General features: G+C 38.9%; 1 protein-coding gene across 1 annotated transcript in view; it reads left to right on the top strand.

Annotated features, from left to right (window-relative positions):
- Positions 1–21,016, top strand: part of LOC124370219 (RNA-binding protein fusilli) — a 181,204-nt gene that overhangs the window by 48,725 nt on the left and 111,463 nt on the right. The window contains exon 3 of the mRNA XM_046828513.1: positions 7,347–7,493. Within this exon, the coding sequence (XP_046684469.1) occupies positions 7,347–7,493 (147 nt within the window). The remainder of the gene's footprint in view (positions 1–7,346; positions 7,494–21,016) is intronic.

Genomic DNA, 21,016 nt, shown 5'->3' with positions numbered 1-21,016 from the left:
TACCTTATTACTCTTAACCTGTTACTTTCTTATCAGAAGTATGCTCCCTACGACTTTGTTGCAACTCTCTCTCTCATCTAGTTATCTTCTTACCACATGAAAGGTAGAGGTTAATGTAATGTTAACGTAATTATAACTAACTGTTACATTTATAAAGGTAGTATTAAAGCCATCTAAGTTATAGCATTGCCCTATTTGGGGAATGGGATATCGTGAGGTTTGGATTCTAGAAGTAGTTGGGGAATGTCCTCTCATGTAGTATTTCATTAAGATGTTTATTTCATAGTAGTATGTGTCCGATTTTAAACATTAACATTACGTATATATTAACCGATGTTTAAACTGGAATTGCCTATAAACCTAGGAATGGTACAGCAATTTGTGATCGGCGCGTCGAGTCGTGGTCTGTTAGTTAGTTGGCCGCTGTAATTATACTCGTAAATCGCATTATAAGTCACCTTCAGCACATAAACCCGTTAACTAGTAATCTTTGAAACAATTCATCGTGGGGACTTTCCGTAGACTTGGATGAACCACATAGGTGTTCTTCAATACATATAGAGTGGATTTTGTATAAACTTACGTTACACTTGTTTTCTGGTTTATAATTTAACGAGGACTGACAGATTCTCGACCAATCCATAACATTAATTTTAAGGAGAGACTGATCCGCTTTTAAGCCTTAATCTGCCCGTCCTCGTGGGCTAATGGCCTGTGAGAGGATCTTATCAAACAGAATAAGGGGGAGAGTCGATACAGTATAAGGTCGATGATACTGATACGAAGTGCTACGGTCACAGACACGATTTGAAACTGCGGTATCTGTCAACTCACATCCAAAATTCGACATCAGATTACTTGGCAATCGGCAATCCTCATTAGTATTTTTAGGAACCCATCTCAGTAAGTGATGCTTTAACATAATTATATAAAATCTCTAAATGGCGATCTTTGGGAGAAAATCAGCATAATTATATTGCAGGCTAACAGGTCATTGTGAAATAAGTGGTAATATTAAAATATAATTGTTAACGAATAATTTAAATGTAATTAGGATAATAAGTAACTATGAATTCGAAAACAGTTCTTAATTTAAAGTGACAAAGGTGTAAAGAAATAAACCCGTAGAACTGGTTGAGTATCGAGTTTTGGAAGTATCGGCAACGAAGTAACATATGTTCCTATGTCACGTGATGAAATGTAATTCTGTTGTACATGTTTGTTAAGAACCAGAACACACATTCTTAAAGTTGTGTTGCTGTCTGTTCCCTGTGTGATAATTCTTTGTTTTGTTAGTCGGATACTTCGATACTCGTTGTTTCGGTTTATTCTGCGATTCCTCTTCGCTATCATTATTGTCGTCCCATAAGACCAGTCTGTAGGACTTTCTATCTATAATTATTAAATGGACGGACAAACAAAGACACTTTTATAAAGAGGTCCTTAATGTGTAAAGAATTGGGTGGGAGGAAAACTGAGGGATTTACACAATATTTGTGAAGTATGATAAAACCGTATTCATGTATTCCTAATAAAATTCAACATATTTCTATTGGTTTTACGGGCTATTGTTATTTTCATCGTGGAAACCATTAACAATATAATCTCCAGAGGGATTGCAAGCTCACTCCAAACATTGTGCATTGCTTCACATACTTACAACCAACTTACATCTTGTATCAATGAACTCAATGTGATATACTACATTGGTTAGTGTTCATTAGTAACTCGTCATTTTCATTTGGAGTAGTGTTAAGTCAGGGCTACCAGATTGTTAGTTGCTAAAGCAAGACTATGTAGAAAGTCAGTCATAAAATTAATGTGTTGCGAATAAGTCAAAGTTATCCAGTGACATATATTTATCACATTTCTCTGATATTTTCCCCTATTAAAAAAGATTCAAAATTGTAAATGTTATACTTAACACGTACTCAAACACCTGTAAAATAATCTTAAATTTAAAAATCGTCTTTTACCATTCCAAACTTTTAGGAGGTTAAGGCATTGTCTTGTTTTGTAGCTGATTTGCTGAAAGATTAGATTTGTATCTAGTCAAGAGACTAGGTAGACATGTATGGTCAAGTCCTGGATAGAGAGAGGGTTACAGATCTGGGGTCAAGGAACAGGTCAACCCATCAGGATTTGGTAAACCGCACTGACCGAACTTATCCCAGGGCCCGCCTTGACCCTAGGTTCTGTGTCCGAGTGCGGCGTTATTTTAGTTCCCCCTTGTACTCCTTTCCTTACCAGTTTTCTATCAAGGCTTTCGAAATATATTTTGCAGAATCTAAGAAAATGTAGCCTATAGCATAAAAATGTATACTCCAGTTGCCAGATCTGATGTAAGATTTCTGAATCGAACGCTCATAAAATGATAACCTCAGGGGTTACAGCATCAGTTAAACTCTGGAGTTTGCCATGTCGCTTCGTGAGTCAGGGATTCACGAAATTCTAGAATCTAGACTTTTGTTGGATCTACACGGGTTTGGTATTCACAGATTTATGAAACTTTCGGGTTTCAGAGGTTTAATTTTCACTTTTTTAAAGTTGTGGCCAGAGCAGGGTCTAACATGACAGTCTGTAGTGTAGTTTTCAGTGTGGTGTGTGGTGGTGTTAGTGACACAAGTAAGAAGATTATCCGGAGTATGTCTCTATAATGTCCCTCTTATGCAAATTAATGACTGAAAACACCGTAAGAAGAAAGTATGTAGAGGTATATATTTTTGAAAGAACAACATGTTGGTATCCTGTTATTCCAATGGGATAACTTTTACCCGATCAAAATAAAAACGATTAATCAATACATTGAAATTATTTTGTTGAATCTTTGAAGAGCTTGGATAGCAGCTCTTGTTGAGTTCGCCGTACACGCCCATACAATTGACGTCCTGTGTGTGTACAAGCGAGCGGTACTCCACACAGCTAGTCTATGTCACACATAAAACATATTACAACTTTTGGCATTTTTAAAATATAATTTTGAAATTGTTTCATAGTTGCTACATTTTAAGATTAACCTTGCATTATGCCGATAGGTTTCATAGGCAAGGGATGAACTCTAAATTGTGCGTACTTTAGAGATTATTTCCCGAAACTTTGTATTTGGAGACTCATTTGATAGCTTCTACCTAAGTTATATATTTTAATATTTCTATTTTCAGTATTAGCAGGACAAACTAAAGATATTTGCACATATAAAATCTATTTAATTATAAAATAATCTTATTCTCTCTAAGTTTGCCTATTGCATTTTATTATTAGATAATGGGTTTTCATTGTATTACAAATTTAACAATCTTTAAAAATAATATTCTTAACAATAGTTTCTATTAAACATAGCATTACACGTTTCTGTATTGAAACTATATGAAAAGTAAACGCTAAAACTTTGATCTCCGAAAAATTATACTCTTTAATGTAGCAACAATACCCTAGTACTGTCCAGTACTCTTTATTATGGCTAATACTGTAATTGGTTACAAACTCCCATCATACTGTGGATTTTTATAACATAAATAAGAATCCTCAATGGAAGTATTTGAAATGTATCTCCATAAGTATTTACAAAGTAGTTTTGGGGAGAAATATTCGAAAGCCAACGAAAATTATGCATTTAATTGAACATTTTATTATTATAAATTTGGTAATACTTATATCAAAATAAAATGTGACTAATACCTGTAGTCTTACCAGTTTATATTACTATTCCTAGAACAAATGATGTGTCATAAATACCTATTATCCATTAAAATAATTTAAAAATACAAACCGAGGGTTAACACCATTAAAACGTATTTGTTCTAAAAAAGGGTTGAAACTTGAAATTTTTACTTCTTTGTCTTTGTTTAGTTGTAAATGTTTAAGAGGAGTTTCACCTGTTTTTTATGAAACCTCATTAATATTTACCATTATGTGTACTACTCAGAGTATTCCAATAAGAAAGTACGTTTTTCTAACTGTTTAAGAGGCCCAGTTGTCTTGTTTCACAATTTAATAACATTTCCTTGTTTCTAATCGTTTTAATCAGGTAGTACAATTTCCTTCGAACGTAGAAAGTTGTAGTTAGGTGAGATTATAATCCAGGATCTCACCTACAGAATCTGGACAGGAGGTGTTGAGAAACGTCTAGAGTCTAGAGGATTTTTCTGTGATTGGCCGTATTGAAGTCACACGATCTGGTCTGCTAGAATCGACTTTCCCTTCAGCCAGATTCGATACCTAAATAGCCGATCTGATAGAGGTGTTTTCGTCCGTCTGAAGTTTCCACGATTGGTACAAGACGGCTCTTGTTGATGTCGATCTATTTGTCACGAGGAATGGCCTAAACAAATATTTGTCTCAGAAATGCCATGTTAGGCCAGAATATGTTGTTGAGTACAAACACATATATTTCACGCTCGCCATCACCTTCGCCCTCGATCTGTTTGCACCATGCCATGCTGCTGTCGACTTCAATTTCCTGATAAGGTTTTCGAAACCTCTCAAGGTCATACAAATATAAATTCTTGTATGTAACTTAGTGCGTGATTTTCAATGATTGCAGAGTCAATTGTGTAAAAGTAAGGATTACGATTTTTCAAATTTAAATCGATTTTGAAGATAATTTTGTTAAAAGATTAAGACAGATAATTTATATGTGGTCTACCAAGTAATAAACAACTTAGGTCCCCAATACCGATTGACAATGGTAATTTTAAGTAGACTACACTACACAAGCAGTTTTTACAAGCTTGGTATAATACACAATTTTTATTTATTTTATGTATTTCCTTTGGTTAAAACCTCTGAAATTGGCCATTTGAATCCTCAAATGTTTTATTATGGATCACCTTGAAACAAACATCCGAGGGTCTAAGGACACTGTTGTCAGATTATGTTGTTACCAGGTTGTGGGAGTTCAACAGTACCTGGTCAAGCCCACCGTGATTGATGTGGGCAAGAAGTACCCTAGGTAGAGTTAATTCTCTCACAGATCCTACAGGTTCCCCCACAAAGATATATAATCTGGAAAATCTTGATCAAATTGTGTTGTTGGCAGGTTGTGGGAGTTCAACAGTACCTGGTCAAGCCCACCGTGGCTGAAGTGGGCAAGAAGTACCCTAGGTAGAGTTAATTCAACAGGTTCCCCCACAGATACTATCTGGAAGATCTTTATCAAATTGTGTTGTTGGCAGGTTGTGGGAGTTCAACAGTACCTGGTCAAGCCCACCGTGGCTGAAGTGGGCAAGAAGTACCCTAGGTAGAGTTAATTCTCTCACAGATCCTACAGGTTCCCCCACAGATATCTATATTCTGGAAGATCTTTATCAAATTGTGTTGTTGGCAGGTTGTGGGAGTTCAACAGTACCTGGTCAAGCCCACCGTGGCTGATGTGGGCAAGAAGTACCCTAGGTAGAGTTAATTCTCTCACAGATCCTACAGGTTCCCCCACAGAGATCTATATTCTGGAAGATCTTTATCAAATTGTGTTGTTGGCAGGTTGTGGGAGTTCAACAGTACCTGGTCAAGCCCACCGTGGCTGATGTGGGCAAGAAGTACCCTAGGTAGAGTTAATTCTCTCACAGATCCTACAGGTTCCCCCACAGAGATCTATATTCTGGAAGATCTTTATCAAATTGTGTTGTTGGCAGGTTGTGGGAGTTCAACAGTACCTGGTCAAGCCCACCGTGGCTGATGTGGGCAAGAAGTACCCTAGGTAGAGTTAATTCTCTCACAGATCCTACAGGTTCCCCCACAGAGATCTATATTCTGGAAGATCTTTATCAAATTGTGTTGTTGGCAGGTTGTGGGAGTTCAACAGTACCTGGTCAAGCCCACCGTGGCTGATGTGGGCAAGAAGTACCCTAGGTAGAGTTAATTCTCTCACAGATCCTACAGGTTCCCCCACAGAGATCTATATTCTGGAAGATCTTTATCAAATTGTGTTGTTGGCAGGTTGTGGGAGTTCAACAGTACCTGGTCAAGCCCACCGTGGCTGATGTGGGCAAGAAGTACCCTAGGTAGAGTTAATTCTCTCACAGATCCTACAGGTTCCCCCACAGAGATCTATATTCTGGAAGATCTTTATCAAATTGTGTTGTTGGCAGGTTGTGGGAGTTCAACAGTACCTGGTCAAGCCCACCGTGGCTGATGTGGGCAAGAAGTACCCTAGGTAGAGTTAATTCTCTCACAGATCCTACAGGTTCCCCCACAGAGATCTATATTCTGGAAGATCTTTATCAAATTGTGTTGTTGGCAGGTTGTGGGAGTTCAACAGTACCTGGTCAAGCCCACCGTGGCTGATGTGGGCAAGAAGTACCCTAGGTAGAGTTAATTCTCTCACAGATCCTACAGGTTCCCCCACAGAGATCTATATTCTGGAAGATCTTTATCAAATTGTGTTGTTGGCAGGTTGTGGGAGTTCAACAGTACCTGGTCAAGCCCACCGTGGCTGATGTGGGCAAGAAGTACCCTAGGTAGAGTTAATTCTCTCACAGATCCTACAGGTTCCCCCACAGAGATCTATATTCTGGAAGATCTTTATCAAATTGTGTTGTTGGCAGGTTGTGGGAGTTCAACAGTACCTGGTCAGCCCACCGTGATGTTAACGTAACTATCTGGTCAAGCTGGAGTTCAACAGTACCGTGTTGATGTGGGCAAGAAGTACCCTAGGTAGAGTTAATTCTCTCACAGATCCTACAGGTTCCCCCACAGAGATCTATATTCTGGAAGATCTTTATCAAATTGTGTTGTTGGCAGGTTGTGGGAGTTCAACAGTACCTGGTCAAGCCCACCGTGGCTGATGTGGGCAAGAAGTACCCTAGGTAGAGTTAATTCTCTCACAGATCCTACAGGTTCCCCCACAGAGATCTATATTCTGGAAGATCTTTATCAAATTGTGTTGTTGGCAGGTTGTGGGAGTTCAACAGTACCTGGTCAAGCCCACCGTGGCTGATGTGGGCAAGAAGTACCCTAGGTAGAGTTAATTCTCTCACAGATCCTACAGGTTCCCCCACAGAGATCTATATTCTGGAAGATCTTTATCAAATTGTGTTGTTGGCAGGTTGTGGGAGTTCAACAGTACCTGGTCAAGCCCACCGTGGCTGATGTGGGCAAGAAGTACCCTAGGTAGAGTTAATTCTCTCACAGATCCTACAGGTTCCCCCACAGATATCTATATTCTGGAAGATCTTTATCAAATTGTGTTGTTGGCAGGTTGTGGGAGTTCAACAGTACCTGGTCATGCCCACCGTGGCTGATGTGGGCAAGAAGTACCCTAGGTAGAGTTAATTCTCTCACAGATCCTACAGGTTCCCCCACAGATATCTATATTCTGGAAGATCTTTATCAAATTGTGTTGTTGGCAGGTTGTGGGAGTTCAACAGTACCTGGTCAAGCCCACCGTGGCTGACGTGAACGAGAACGTGCTCTCGGAGCAGCTGGTGGAGGAGAGTGCGCTCACGGAAGAACTGGTCAAGAATGCTGGCCAACCCCTTCAGTCTGCTATTAGACAGGTGCGTTCACTTTTTCTTTTTATCCATAGTTTAATTTGTTCCTTTGTCCACTTATCGTTGTTTTATGGCTTTAGAAACCGGTCCGGTCCCAAGATTCGTCCGAACCAGTTCCTTGATAGTCTTTTTATTGGTGTCGAAGGCGATCTAAAATTTTATGCCGGGCGTAAATACTTCCTGAGCACCCGACAGATCGATTGTAACGTTTATAAATCTCATTAAATGCTGTGGTTAACCCATAAACTGTAGAAATTGTGTTTATGGTCTCTTTATCAATATTCAGTCTGAAATATTATACATAGAGAAATTATTGAGAAAACTAAATATCCCTACTCGTTGTGTATAATTTCTGGAAAAACACAGAGTTAGAATCGTAAGCTACTAGAAGAATGTTGGCCTAATGTGTTCTGGAAGAAAAGTGAAATCTAAAACCAGGGAGTGTATAGCCTAATAGATATGCACATCCTGTTTTACTAATGAGTTTTGAAATTTGTCAAGAAGTATCTGTCAACCGGTTTTAACCACTGGTAGCAGATATTAATGAGAACGATTTCGTGGAAGAGGAGTGCCGTGAATCGGCGTGAATATATTAAGAGTCATTCTTTTTTTGGAAAGGAGGAAACGAGTTCTTTCAACCAAACTTCTGATTACAAGAGACGTATGATATTTAGATAAATTTAACTGAATACTAAACTTAATCTGTGAATACAATATTGTATGATAAGGTCCAATATAAATACAGCATTCTCACTGAAACGCACTCTTAGTGCATACAAATATGACTAATGAAATATGAATAATATTTTGAATAACTAAAATGTTTCAAAGCTGTGTCTCAAGAAGCTGTGTTACAAAATAACTGTACATGTGGATTTAATCTGAACTACACACGAGTTCGTGAGATTTTATTTATCAGAGTACCAACTGCCACTCTTTTCTTCTGTCTATGTTGAACAATAGATGAGGTTTATTATAAAAGTCTGTAGAGTACAGGCAGACATTCGATGACACTTGCCAATAGTAGGTGCTTAACAGCTGCTAATATTGAATAAAAATATATACGATACTGTCTGTTATTCTGGTCCTGTGTTCGTGTTGAGCTACTGGCTTGTTGATTACTGTACAGCGTGCTGACAGACTAGGCGCGCGTCTACAGACATGCAGCCGGGTTGTGCCAACTAGCCATTTGAGGATCTTGCATGCGGGCCCTCAACCTATACACTATCTTTAATTGTACGTTTAATGTGATATACTGTGAATTATCAAGGTATAGATACGCGTATCAGAAAAGATTTTGTGGTATGAGTTGTTGTGATTCATTACTCGCTTTTTATATTTTGCACTAATATGATGTTTTTATATAAACGAATTATAGTAGTTTATTTCATAAATTAGGTATATGGTATCTACCGCTCATGGCTGTTTATTTCTCTTCTTGTTCTAGCACATTATTGTTAAGTGTAAATATTTAGCACTTATTTAGTACTACGTTTTTATTTATTATTAGACTGACACTAAGTATGATAATTGGTAATTATATATATATATATATATATATATATATATATATATATATATATATATATATATATAATATTACTTTTTATGTTCAGGATCCTTGCTGTCGTTGTAATTGCAATTTTTTGACAAGTATATTAAGTTAAATTTCGTGCTTAATCAGTGTGTTTTGTATAGTAGCCTACTTGAATAGTTAAATGTTTTCTTGGTAATAATTAAGGTTTTATTTCAGACTTGTTTTGAGTTTGGGACCGGTTTGATCGATTAGTTATTCTCCTAGTTGATAACTGCGAACGTCTCGACCTTCTTCCCAGTTTTAACAACGAGGTAAGCCCAGCAGGCAGGCAATAACGAAAGGCGTTTCCAACCAATTAAACTTCATACCGGCGCGTTCTTTCACCAAGACAAATTAATCCAACGGACGCGGCTTGTTCCTTTCTCGCTCGCCTGGCGAGAACAATGGCCTGTTAATCAGGTGGATGGCGCGGCCCGTTGGTCGGTCGCGGAAGAGATCATGATTCCAAGAAGAGACTTACCCACTGACAGTGGTATAGTGGAAGTCGCGGGGCAAGATAGTGATTGTCCTCGCTCTAGATTGATTGCCCGTAAGATCACTTAGCACGTGGTAAGTCAGAGATCTCTTTAATGGACGGAAGACCGTACTTTTGTTTAGCTGTAGTGTTTTGTAATTGTGTTGGAGAAATTATTTTTATTCCTTGGAGCACTGATGAGAAACTAAACAATTAATCTGTATACACTTTCAACGTAATTCATAGTTTAGTCTAGTTGTATTTGCCGTCCTGGAATACTAAATATCAACAGTAACCTTTTATCACAGAATTTTATATTTAGCGTCATACTCGTATAAACACTTTCCTGTATTTCACATTTATACACACTTCCGTGCATATGTTTTCGTCACTCATTCTTTTTCACTCTCGCACTATTCCTGGCGTGCACAAAACGTCGTTTGAGATACATTACAGGATCATGTCGAGAATGTACATTATCATGTAGAGAACATACAGGTATATAAGTGCAATCTAAACTTCCTGCAAGTAATATTTCCTGACTCTCTAAAATCTAATATTGATATAACTTGTAACAGATTATATGAGGCTTGTTCGAAGGACAACTTTTACGGTCTAAAAAAACTACATTTACGGTCAATTCAGCAATGGCCTTACATTAATACTATAGTAAAGAACGATTGAAATTAGCAAAAAATTTCTTAACTAAATTATGAATAAATAAATTAAGAACTAGCTGTGCGTTTAAAATTTATGTAACAAAATCCCTGTAAAATCTTATAATAACAGCTAAATTAGGTTAGTTGCCCAAAAGGAAACGTCATTAAGTTTTATTTTAAATAAGCTACCCTGAGGTTTGTGGAAAAGTATTTGCATATTTTACTACCAAATACGAGATTCCGAAGTCATGTCTGACTTCAACGAAAATTGAACGGATAACTATGGTGGGTGCTACGTTACGAGACCTCCTGGAACAACAAATCCGCTGGCAGCAACTTGACAGCCTTATGTTAGGAGGGGGGGGGTCATATGTTATAAGTATCTGAATGCGACTAATGCCGAGATGCTGTAACTATAAGCAGTATAATAATAATAATGAAAAAATACCAGCTTAAGCTGAAGCTTAGTGAATTCTGTCATGTCTGTATTGGCCCCTGAGTCTAACAAGAGTATGCTGAATAAACACGTGTGACATAATCAGAAAATGTAAGTTCATAAGCAAGATACAGAGCGCTGCCAAAAACTCTCCATCAAGGACGATCCCCACATCTCTGTCCATCAATGCCTGTACCAAGCTGTGTGGGATGACGATGAACAGTGCAACACTTGTCTGCAACGAGCTTTAGACCATTGTATACAGACCATTTATTGTTTGTTTTCAAGGTCAAAGTTAATATAGACAATTGTCTCCAAAACTGAGCTATAATCATAAAACAAGTGTAAGTTTAATACATGTATGGAAGTCAGAAGTGTACAATTGACCAGTATAAGACCAAAAACACTTACTGAGGTACTTCACTTCTTCTAAATAGAGAGGCAAATGTCTCGTTCTCTACTTATATAAACTGGGTTTTTCTTGCAATATAAGATTTCAACATCTAAAAGTCATTTTCATCAAAACCATGAATTTACATCTTAGCTAACCAATGACTTCATGTGTATGAAGTCGAAAGCTTGTGAATGACCCAAGATAATGACTGAACTATATTTTTCACTATCTTTAGGATACATGGGATTAAAAAATATATTTGTCAGCGCAGTGGGTCTAAATTTATTAATGATATAAAAGACCACGTAGGCGATAAACTTCACGAGTAATCTCCTTCCACCTCCGAGTGAAAACTCCTTTGGTGAGAAATTCGTTTATCGGATGTTTAATGGCATAAGCACAAGCATAAGATTCACGACTTTAATCATCGTATAGATATTTCATCTAAGCAAAAGTGTGGTCTTCCGTCCATTAAAGACAGTTCTGATTTTCCACGTGCTAAGTGATCTTACGGGCAATCAGTCTAGAGCGAGGACAGTCACTATCTTGCCCCTCGACTTCCACTATACCACTGTCAGTGGGTAAGTCTCTTCTTGGAATCATGATCTCTTCCGTGAATATATAAATAAATACATATCCGAACGCCTATTAGGTTTTTGATATGTTTATAAGCTAATTAGAGTTTTCTAAACCAGTGAAATGTCTCATTAAGGTTTACGGCCCTTGGCTGGATTTCTGAAGAACAGCCTTGAACGTCGTCACTTCGGAGACGGTTACTAGTTTCAAGCCAATGTTTCAAATAGCAGTGGTTTGTCTCGGTAAAGTTTGGGGCTAGGTCTTGGGTGGATGTCAGAGAAACAACCTTGAACATCACTTCGGAGATTGCTATTAGATTCTAGCCAATGTTTTGAATAGCAGTGAAATGTCTCACTAAGGTTTAGTACCCTTCGATGTAAGGTTGAAGAACAGCCTTAAACGTCACTCCGGAAATGGCAGAAGATTCTAGTCAATGTTTCAAATAGCAGTGAAATGTCTCCCTAAGGTTTGGGGCTCAGCCTTGGGGTTGATGACTGAGAAACAGCCTTGAACGTCACATAGTATATGGCTAGTAGATTCTAGCCAATGTTTCAATAGCAGTGAAATGTCTCACTGAGGTTTGGGGCTCAGCCTTAGGTAGATGTCTTAGAAACAGCCTTGAACGTTACATCGGAGATGGCTTGTAGGTTCTAGCCAATGTTTTAATAACAGTGAAGTGTCTCACTAAGGTTTGGGGTTCAGCCTTGGGTAGATGTCTGAGAAACAGCCTTGGACGTTACATCGGAGATGGCTTGTAGATTCTAGCCAATGTTTCAATAGCAGTGAAGTTTCTCACTAAGGTTTGGGGTTCAGCCTTGGGTAGATGTCTGAGAAACAGCCTTGGACGTTACATCGGAGATGGCTTGTAGGTTCTAGCCAATGTTTTAATAGCAGTGAAGTGTCTCACTAAGGTTTGGGGTTCAGCCTTGGGTAGATGTCTGAGAAACAGCCTTGGAGGTTACATCGGAGATGGCTTGTAGATTCTAGCCAATGTTTCAATAGCAGTGAAGTTTCTCACTAAGGTTTGGGGTTCAGCCTTGGGTAGATGACTGAGAAACAGCCTTGGACGTTACATCGGAGATGGCTTGTAGATTCTAGCCAATGTTTCAATAGCAGTGAAGTTTCTCACTAAGGTTTGGGGTTCAGCCTTGGGTAGATGTCTGAGAAACAGCCTTGGACGTTACATCGGAGATGGCTTGTAGGTTCTAGCCAATGTTTCAAATTGCAGCGTCGATGTTGATGGACGGAGGGGGTAAAGCAGCATTATCGCGGTGTGCCGAGTGCAAGATGGCGGCCTGAGATGGAGACAACATGGCGGGAGTGACTGGCGCAATCGGGGCCGGCAGCTTGACGTAACTGCGGTGTGGTGTGGCTCGCCTCGCGGCGTCCTTGTCGGTTCAATCACCCAGGTATTTACATACAAGACGGCGACACCGACACGGGACCGCTACAGGTGCATTACTGCTGCCACACACAGAACAGTGGGCTGTCAACAGTTTCGATGCTTTTTTTACTTTCAGGCAGCCAGTCAGCAAATTGTTCTAATAAGAATACTTCTGTAACGTACATGGAACCAGATAATGAATTTGCCAAGGAGAAAGATGAGGGACAACACTGACAAGAACGGACTTCTCTAAGGAACCCTTCTCACTTGTCAGGTTTAGTGATAAAACCCTAAACCCCCTAAATCATTAAAGAGTTCATAGTTGCTCGTAAGTTCGAGTATTGAATCTATTTTAAATCCAGTTAGAGATGATCATCTTCTCGAAACGGATCTTCTCTTTCATTCAATGTGCCAACATGAAAATGAAATCTGATTATAGATGCAATATGGATATCTCCGAATATATATTATGAGACTAGATCTGAGCAATTTATTAACCTCGTTGTAAAGATACCTGAAAACAAAATATATCTATACCTCCAGACGTACGTAATGTGATAGGTGGGTCTTGCCTTTAACTGTCTTGAGAACATTTTACTGTATATTGTATCTGAGCAAGCACTAACAGAAAAGGGCGGACCAAAAGTCACAATATGAAGAGTTATATGGGGTTGTATGACCAGTTCTATGGGGTGCTTGGTATCAATATAGTTTCCACAATAGATTGTCATGTCTATACCGAAACTTACTAAGATCTCAAACGAAGAAACCTCAAATACTATAACTACAGCCAGCATTCAATTTAATGTTTAATGATGGCATTCATAATATTCTACTTGGAGGTGGAATTACCAATTTAAGAAGAAGGAGACGAAGGGAACAATATTCACAATTGTATAAAAATATAAAAGAGAACTTAAATCCTGGTAGGTTAAACCCTCGGAGATCCGCGATAGGTAAGGAATGCCCACATACAACCACTAGTCTTGTAGGTTTGTGATTAATGACTCTTTCCATGCGAAACACAGAGTAGGTCGGTTGCTAGAGGCTTCCATACCTGACCAGTGTCATTACACCATTCAAGATGTCTCTGATAATAGCAGACTAGTTGAAGACCTTGTTGCTACATGTTTGTCGCTTCCAATCTTGGTCAGTCTGTACGCTTGTCCGGTTTATCGTGTTGATACTAAGTACTTGTAGTCATTGACTGCAATACGGAGATGTAGAGCTCAGTCCGCCATTCACTATTGTTATTGTAATAAACTAAGTTGCTACATGTTTGTCGCTTCCAATCTTGGTCAGTCTGTGCGCTTGTCCGGTTCATCGTGTGCATACTAAGTTCATTTGACCATTAACTGTTATAAGAAGATTTAGAGCTCGGTCCACCATTCACTGTTGTTATTGTAATAAACTATGTTGCTACATGTTTGTCGCTTCCAATCTTGGTCAGTCTGTGCGCTTGTCCGGTTCATCGTGTGCATACTAAGTTCATTTGACCATTAACTGTTATAACAAGATTTAGAGCTCGGTCCACCATTCACTGTTGTTATTGTAATAAACCATGTTACTACTTGTTTGATTCATCCAATTCTACTAACATTCCTGAAAATGATTGTTACATGACCTGATAAATTCCCAATTTATTACAATGACAAAACCAGAATGATCCGGACGAGCGCACAAGATAACCAAGAGTAAAGTATATTTGAATTTTCATAATCATTAACTATTTCAACATAGTCTTGAGAATTTAAAAATATTCATATGTTTAGCATTTTTATTCTTTCACGGAAACGTATTTAAATCATAATTAACATTTTATTTCTTGTTATTTTGATACACTTAAATATTAAATATCCGTTATGGGACACACTATTCATGTATTATTTTAATGGAGGGAATTCCACCCCGTTTAATTCTGAACAGTTGTTTCACTTGTGTCCTGTTATAAGCGATTCATTTGTCAGATTCCAAAAAGGCTAAGAGACACTCTTTACTATGTCATCCCAGCTTCATGGTAACAACATGTGCTAGTGTGTAAGATGATAGAATTTGCAAAACTCAGCTAAACAATGGATTAGTCGAATTGTCGGATTAGCCGGGGAGAAAATGTTAAATTGCTGAAACTCGACCCCAAACTGTGTTGCGAAAGAGGGCCGGGTAGTGAGTGATTGGGCGTATAGAAAGTTGTATGAGGCTGCACCAGAAGCGGGTCAGTACTCTAGGCTGCGGGCAACACAAGTACCGGTGATTAACATTCGTAATGGGCAATGGCTGGGCTGGCCGTCCTACATAGAGCGGTGCCTCAGGGAGGTGTGAAATGTCGCAACTTCATTAGTGTAGAACTGCAGTTGCACCGTGTACTACCTTTCCTTTCTATACACTAAACTTATTCCATATCTAACTCTTCTATTTCATGCAGCTTTGAACTAATGTTTTGTCGCCTAACTAAAACTATTCATTTACTATTGGCAATCCATTTATCAATTATTAAAATCAGTTTTGGAAACTTGGGCTACGCGGACTACCTTGATTGATGGAATGTTTTATTGGCGACTAGTATTCGTTCAAAGTCTTAACGTGGATACACCAAGCCTTTGAAAGGAGAGCATTGTCCATGCGAACGTTTCATCGTACCCGTACCAGAATTGAGAACCTATCGGCCAAGCAGTGTTCAAGTGTTGTCGTGGAGTCCGGAGTCCACCTAGAGAGAAGAGTCCAGGCGATCAGTCCGTTTTCCGTATTAGAGTTGAAAATCTATCAGTGGACCAGTAGTCAAGTCTTATCGTGGACACTCCTAGTCGCCTAGAGAGGAGAGTCCAGGCGATCAGTCCGTTTTCCGTATAGTTGAAAATCTATCAGTGGACCACTAGTCAAGTCTTACCGTGGATACTCCTAGTCGCCTAGAGAGGAGAGTCCAGGCGATCATTCCGAGGTCCATATTAGAGTGGAGAATCTATCAGTGGACCAGTAGTCAAGTCTTACCGTGTATACTCCTAGTCGCCTAGAGAGGAGAGTCCAGGCGATCATTCCGTGGTCCGTATTAGAGTTGAGAATCTATCAGTGGACCAGTAGTCAAGTCTTATCATGGACACTCCGAGTGGCCTAGAGAGGAGAGTCCAGGCGATCATTCCGTGGTCCCGTATTAGAGTTGAGAATCTATCAGTGGACCAGTAGTCAAGTCTTATCATGGACACTCCTAGTCGCCTAGAGAGGAGAGTCCAGGCGATCATTCCGAGGTCCATATTAGAGTGGAGAATCTATCAGTGGACCAGTAGTCAAGTCTTACCGTGTATACTCCTAGTCGCCTAGAGAGGAGAGTCCAGGCGATCATTCCGTGGTCCGTATTAGAGTTGAGAATCTATCAGTGGACCAGTAGTCAAGTCTTATCGTGGACACTCCGAGTCGCCTAGAGAGGAGAGTCCAGGCGATCATTCCGTGGTCCGTATTAGAGTTGAGAATCTATCAGTGGACCAGTAGTCAAGTCTTATCGTGGACACTCCGAGTCGCCTAGAGAGGAGAGTCCAGGCGATCATTCCGTGGTCCGTATTAGAGTTGAGAATCTATCAGTGGACCACTAGTCAAGTCTTACCGTGGATACTCCTAGTCGCCTAGAGAGGAGAGTCCAGGCGATCATTCCGTGGTCCGTATTAGAGTTGAGAATCTATCAGTGGACCAGTAGTCAAGTCTTACCGTGGATACTCCTAGTCGCCTAGAGAGGAGAGTCCAGGCGATCATTCCGTGGTCCGTATTAGAGTTGAGAATCTATCAGTGGACCAGTAGTCAAGTCTTATCGTGGACACTCCGAGTCGCCTAGAGAGGAGAGTCCAGGCGATCATTCCGTGGTCCGTATTAGAGTTGAGAATCTATCAGTGGACCAGTAGTCAAGTCTTATCATGGACACTCCGAGTCGCCTAGAGAGGAGAGTCCAGGCGATCATTCCGTGGTCCGTATTAGAGTTGAGAATCTATCAGTGGACCAGTAGTCAAGTCTTATCTAGGACACTCCGAGTCGCCTAGAGAGGAGAGTCCAGGCGATCAGTCCGTTGTCCGTATTAGAGTTGAGAATCTATCAGTGGACCAGTAGTCAAGTCTTATCGTGGACACTCCGAGTCGCCTAGAGAGGAGAGCCTTGTCCAAGCGACCGGTCCGTTCTGAGTTGAGAACCTGTTCGTGCCTTAGCCGGTTGAGTGGGGTCTACGGTTCACCGACCCCTTGTCATCTGTCCACTGCACAAATATTATTCCTTACATCTCGTGGCTCTCGTGTGTTGATCGTTGTCTTCGGTCTTCACTTCACTGGACATTCGCGTTTCATATGATGTCTAACTGAAATATTTCGGAAATAGAACATGTAGAGAAAGGTTGTACTTACTTCCAAATCTTTTTGTCGTTAATTGACTAAGTAACTTTTTATTATAAAAATCAATATGTTTGTAAATGTGAAACCGTTGTTTCGTGTTCAATTATTACAGTTTCAATTAGAACGTGCTTATAAACTTTTGAACTTGTTAAATAACAAACGGGTAGAGTGATCACAAACAGGTTAAGATTCTAACCGGTTCGACCTCCCTTAAATATTTCGGTCAAGTTAAGATTCTAACCGGTTCAACCCCCCTTAAATATTTCGAAGCAAGAAAACTTTCAGCTGCGAAACAAATCCACCCTAATTACTCAAGTTTCTTCTATTTTAATATGATAAAATCTTGGAGATACCCCCACTCATAGTAAGCGACAGAAAACAATTTCCTGATCATTAAATTTGTAAATGCTTTGCACATAAATTGAAAAGTGTTTGTAGAAATTTGTATGCTCGTCTTTGCATTCAAATACCAAGAATATGTATAACTACATTTCGCAGTAAATGTATTGTGCCTTAGAAAGAATTATTGAAGATTATGCAGGCTTCATTTCTTACTGGTATTTTGTAAGTAACACAAGTATACACGTAAGATTAGGTGTATTGTAAATGATAATATCCGAATATTGCTTATATGATTAGAAAAATGTTATCACATAGTATTTCGTCTCAATTATGTCCCGAGTATCCAGTCCTCGCCCAAGTTAGGGAGTGGCTAGCTGGAATGTTAATCATTTATATAAACAAGTCCGTACTACTACTAGACTCCTATATCCGTCGAGGCACTAGTGTTTAATTGATTTACCGCACTTAAAATACTTAAATTTGTAGACTTTCCTATAACCAATGAAATGAGGATCCATGAAATTTTGTCCGATTTTATAATGTACTCGGGGTTTCTTAGTTCAATTTTCAAAACTATGTATTTATTTATACCGTACCAATTTGTATCCATCTATTAGAAGTGCACAATCAGTTGGCGTGAGATTTGGTTGGCTCTTGGTGACTTTGGACCTAGAATCAGCCATAATCACCCGACTTTCGGGAGTTGGTAGACTCAAGCATTTTGTAGCTCTCGTGGCCATTTTATATAATTGAATGTTAAACATGGGAGTATTTTGTTTGGATGTTATCACTATTACTGTTCGTTTCCCTTTATATTGTTGCACTGTAGAAACAATATTTTAGTTAAATTAGTTATCCAAAGTATATTATATATCCTCGCACGGTAGTCGCAGTGCTCTAAAAGTCCATAGTCTCCGACCGGTACCCTTGGACCTGTTGTTACTGACGCCTCAGATGCCACTAAACTAGAAAACGCTCTAGGAGTTTCTATGAACATGTTTACGGCTGTAACTTTTATACCCGGAATAACTCGGCCGTCGACATTTTAATGGCCAAACCTGTAGAACTGGCGAACACTCCGAAGGCGCTGAACCTGTCCGTGTGCATTCCTGAGTCCAATTTGGGGACTGTCGGGGCCTCGGGGAAATACCTCGGTTACATCAGCTTACAACACGGGTAATTCTGGTTTCTATTTCTAGGGCCGCATTTCGCCGTTTCCAACCATTAGGCGCCATGAATAGCGTCGACCTTGGTGCGTAATTTCTTTCTTACCATACGTGTAGCTCCGTGGAGCTTCATGTTATAATGTTAGGATAGATGTAAGGGTACACTCGAATAAACAGAGTCAACCTTTGTGTAGTTAAACCAACATGTCTAGGAGAATTCGACTCATTAGAGGCTTTATCTTCAAGTCAGCTTTGGTCAACACCTTCTACACTTTGGTTCTAGGATGGCAAAATGCAGTAATAAACTCTCCTGGGAGTGGCACTAAATGTCTGTCCAGAGGACCGTACGTAGCCTTAAAGAATTACGGACTCTTGTCGACCCAAGCGCCCTCGTACGCACGCTAAGACACAGTGGCGATCAATAAGATATATAAATACACAGCTCTGAGAAGCCTACTTCTGTCTAAGGACAACTAAGATGGGTCTTATAACAGTGTTTTAAATTTATAGTAAAAGTTAGATAGTAACTTTGTCTTTTTACATCTAATAATAAATATTTGCTAAAAATGTACGGTTAAAAGTACATTAACAATGTCGTTACGTATTTATTTCTTTGTAAACTGCAAAATATTTTAAATATTTTGGAACATTTAAGCCGGAATTGCTACATTAGTTCAAAACCACAGTCCAACGAACTTTCATCTAGCATAGCTTAAAGGGTGTCTACGAAGTCAAATTCTGACTATCGTTTTTGGACATTTTCTTAGGTAAATGAGTACTCACCTAATCGCTGGAATCTGAAAACTGCGTGATAACCGATGGTGACTCATTAAAGAATTTACGCACTATAAATGTAAACAAATAGAAAAAAATGGTTAAATTAGTCAAACATGTGCCTGTGCGGTCTTAAAACAATGTTTACACAGAACAATTGATTGCATTTAACAGACTCTTTCAATGAATATTTCGTAACTTTAAGAGGCCAAGATGGTATTTTTCGGTACTTTAGAGACCGGTGGGGCATAGCCCGGAGGGAATTTTGAAATATGAATACGTCTATATTCATACAAGGTCCGTAAGAGTGTCATTGTAAAATGTAAGTACAATCGGTTGAATAGTTTATGTGTGAAAGCAAAACAAACAAACAAAGGTACTTTAGCATTTATAATATTAGGATGTAACCTTCATACGTAAAACGAATTGGTCCAAATACAATGTACTTGGTACAGCTCACATATAAATGTTAATTATATTAAAATGATCAGTCCACTAGTATACTAGTTTTAGTATACATTGGTAAGGGACTAAACTCCCTCAGGTGCCATGACTCGCCGGACTATACTCTATATCCTTCCTTCAATTAAATCATGTAAAAAGCAGCATTTATTATAGGTTTTATGCATATTTTTATTTAGGTTTTAATTAGAATTTTCTGCTAACAAGATTTTACAAAGGTAATATTTCAGTTGCTATGTTTCAAACAATATAGGACGATGTGTATTTATCTAAAGTTTATTATTAGTGTATCAGAATCAAGTAATTTTGGTCAATTAAACCTTTATACTAAACAGTAAATAGTCCTCCCTTGAGCTGTAATTGTAACGTTGAAAAAATGTATTAAATAAAGACAAAATGGTCTTTCCAAATGTATAAACTTTTAAAATTTAGTGGTAATATTTCAATAGATTACACGGATTTCTTTGGAAAATCTACTCCTTGGCCAAGCCTTCTCAGTGCATTCGATCTAATAATCGACCTGATATTGTATAAAATTACAAATCCTTTATAAACCTCCCCGAACGCCATATTGGTCAGAGAGTTTAACGAACTGATTAAATAAAATAATTAATTTTGTCACATATGCTTTTAGTTTGTTAATTTTCACTGGGAATCCAGTTTAAGGAAGTAATGTTATGGACCCCCCTCGACATTGAAATGACATTAATCCGATTAAAGTTACTGATTGGGCCCGGCAGAAATAAACTGTTGTGGCACGAACCCCGTCATGAGGGGTGAAATCGCAACAACTAGATCGAGTGTGAATGGTTCTGTAGACTTTCCCCTCTTACTCTGAGCTGCAAGCGACAGCGGGACTTGATGCATTTCAGTTCCGTATCGATTTGTTATCGGAGAGAAGCCATCATGTGTGACTCGTTGTTG

Source organism: Homalodisca vitripennis, chromosome 1 (assembly GCF_021130785.1).
Source record: "Homalodisca vitripennis isolate AUS2020 chromosome 1, UT_GWSS_2.1, whole genome shotgun sequence".
NCBI lineage: Eukaryota > Metazoa > Arthropoda > Insecta > Hemiptera > Cicadellidae > Homalodisca > Homalodisca vitripennis.
The sequence above is the reverse complement of the archived record's forward strand: the minus strand, read 5'-3'. Positions and strand labels throughout refer to the sequence as shown.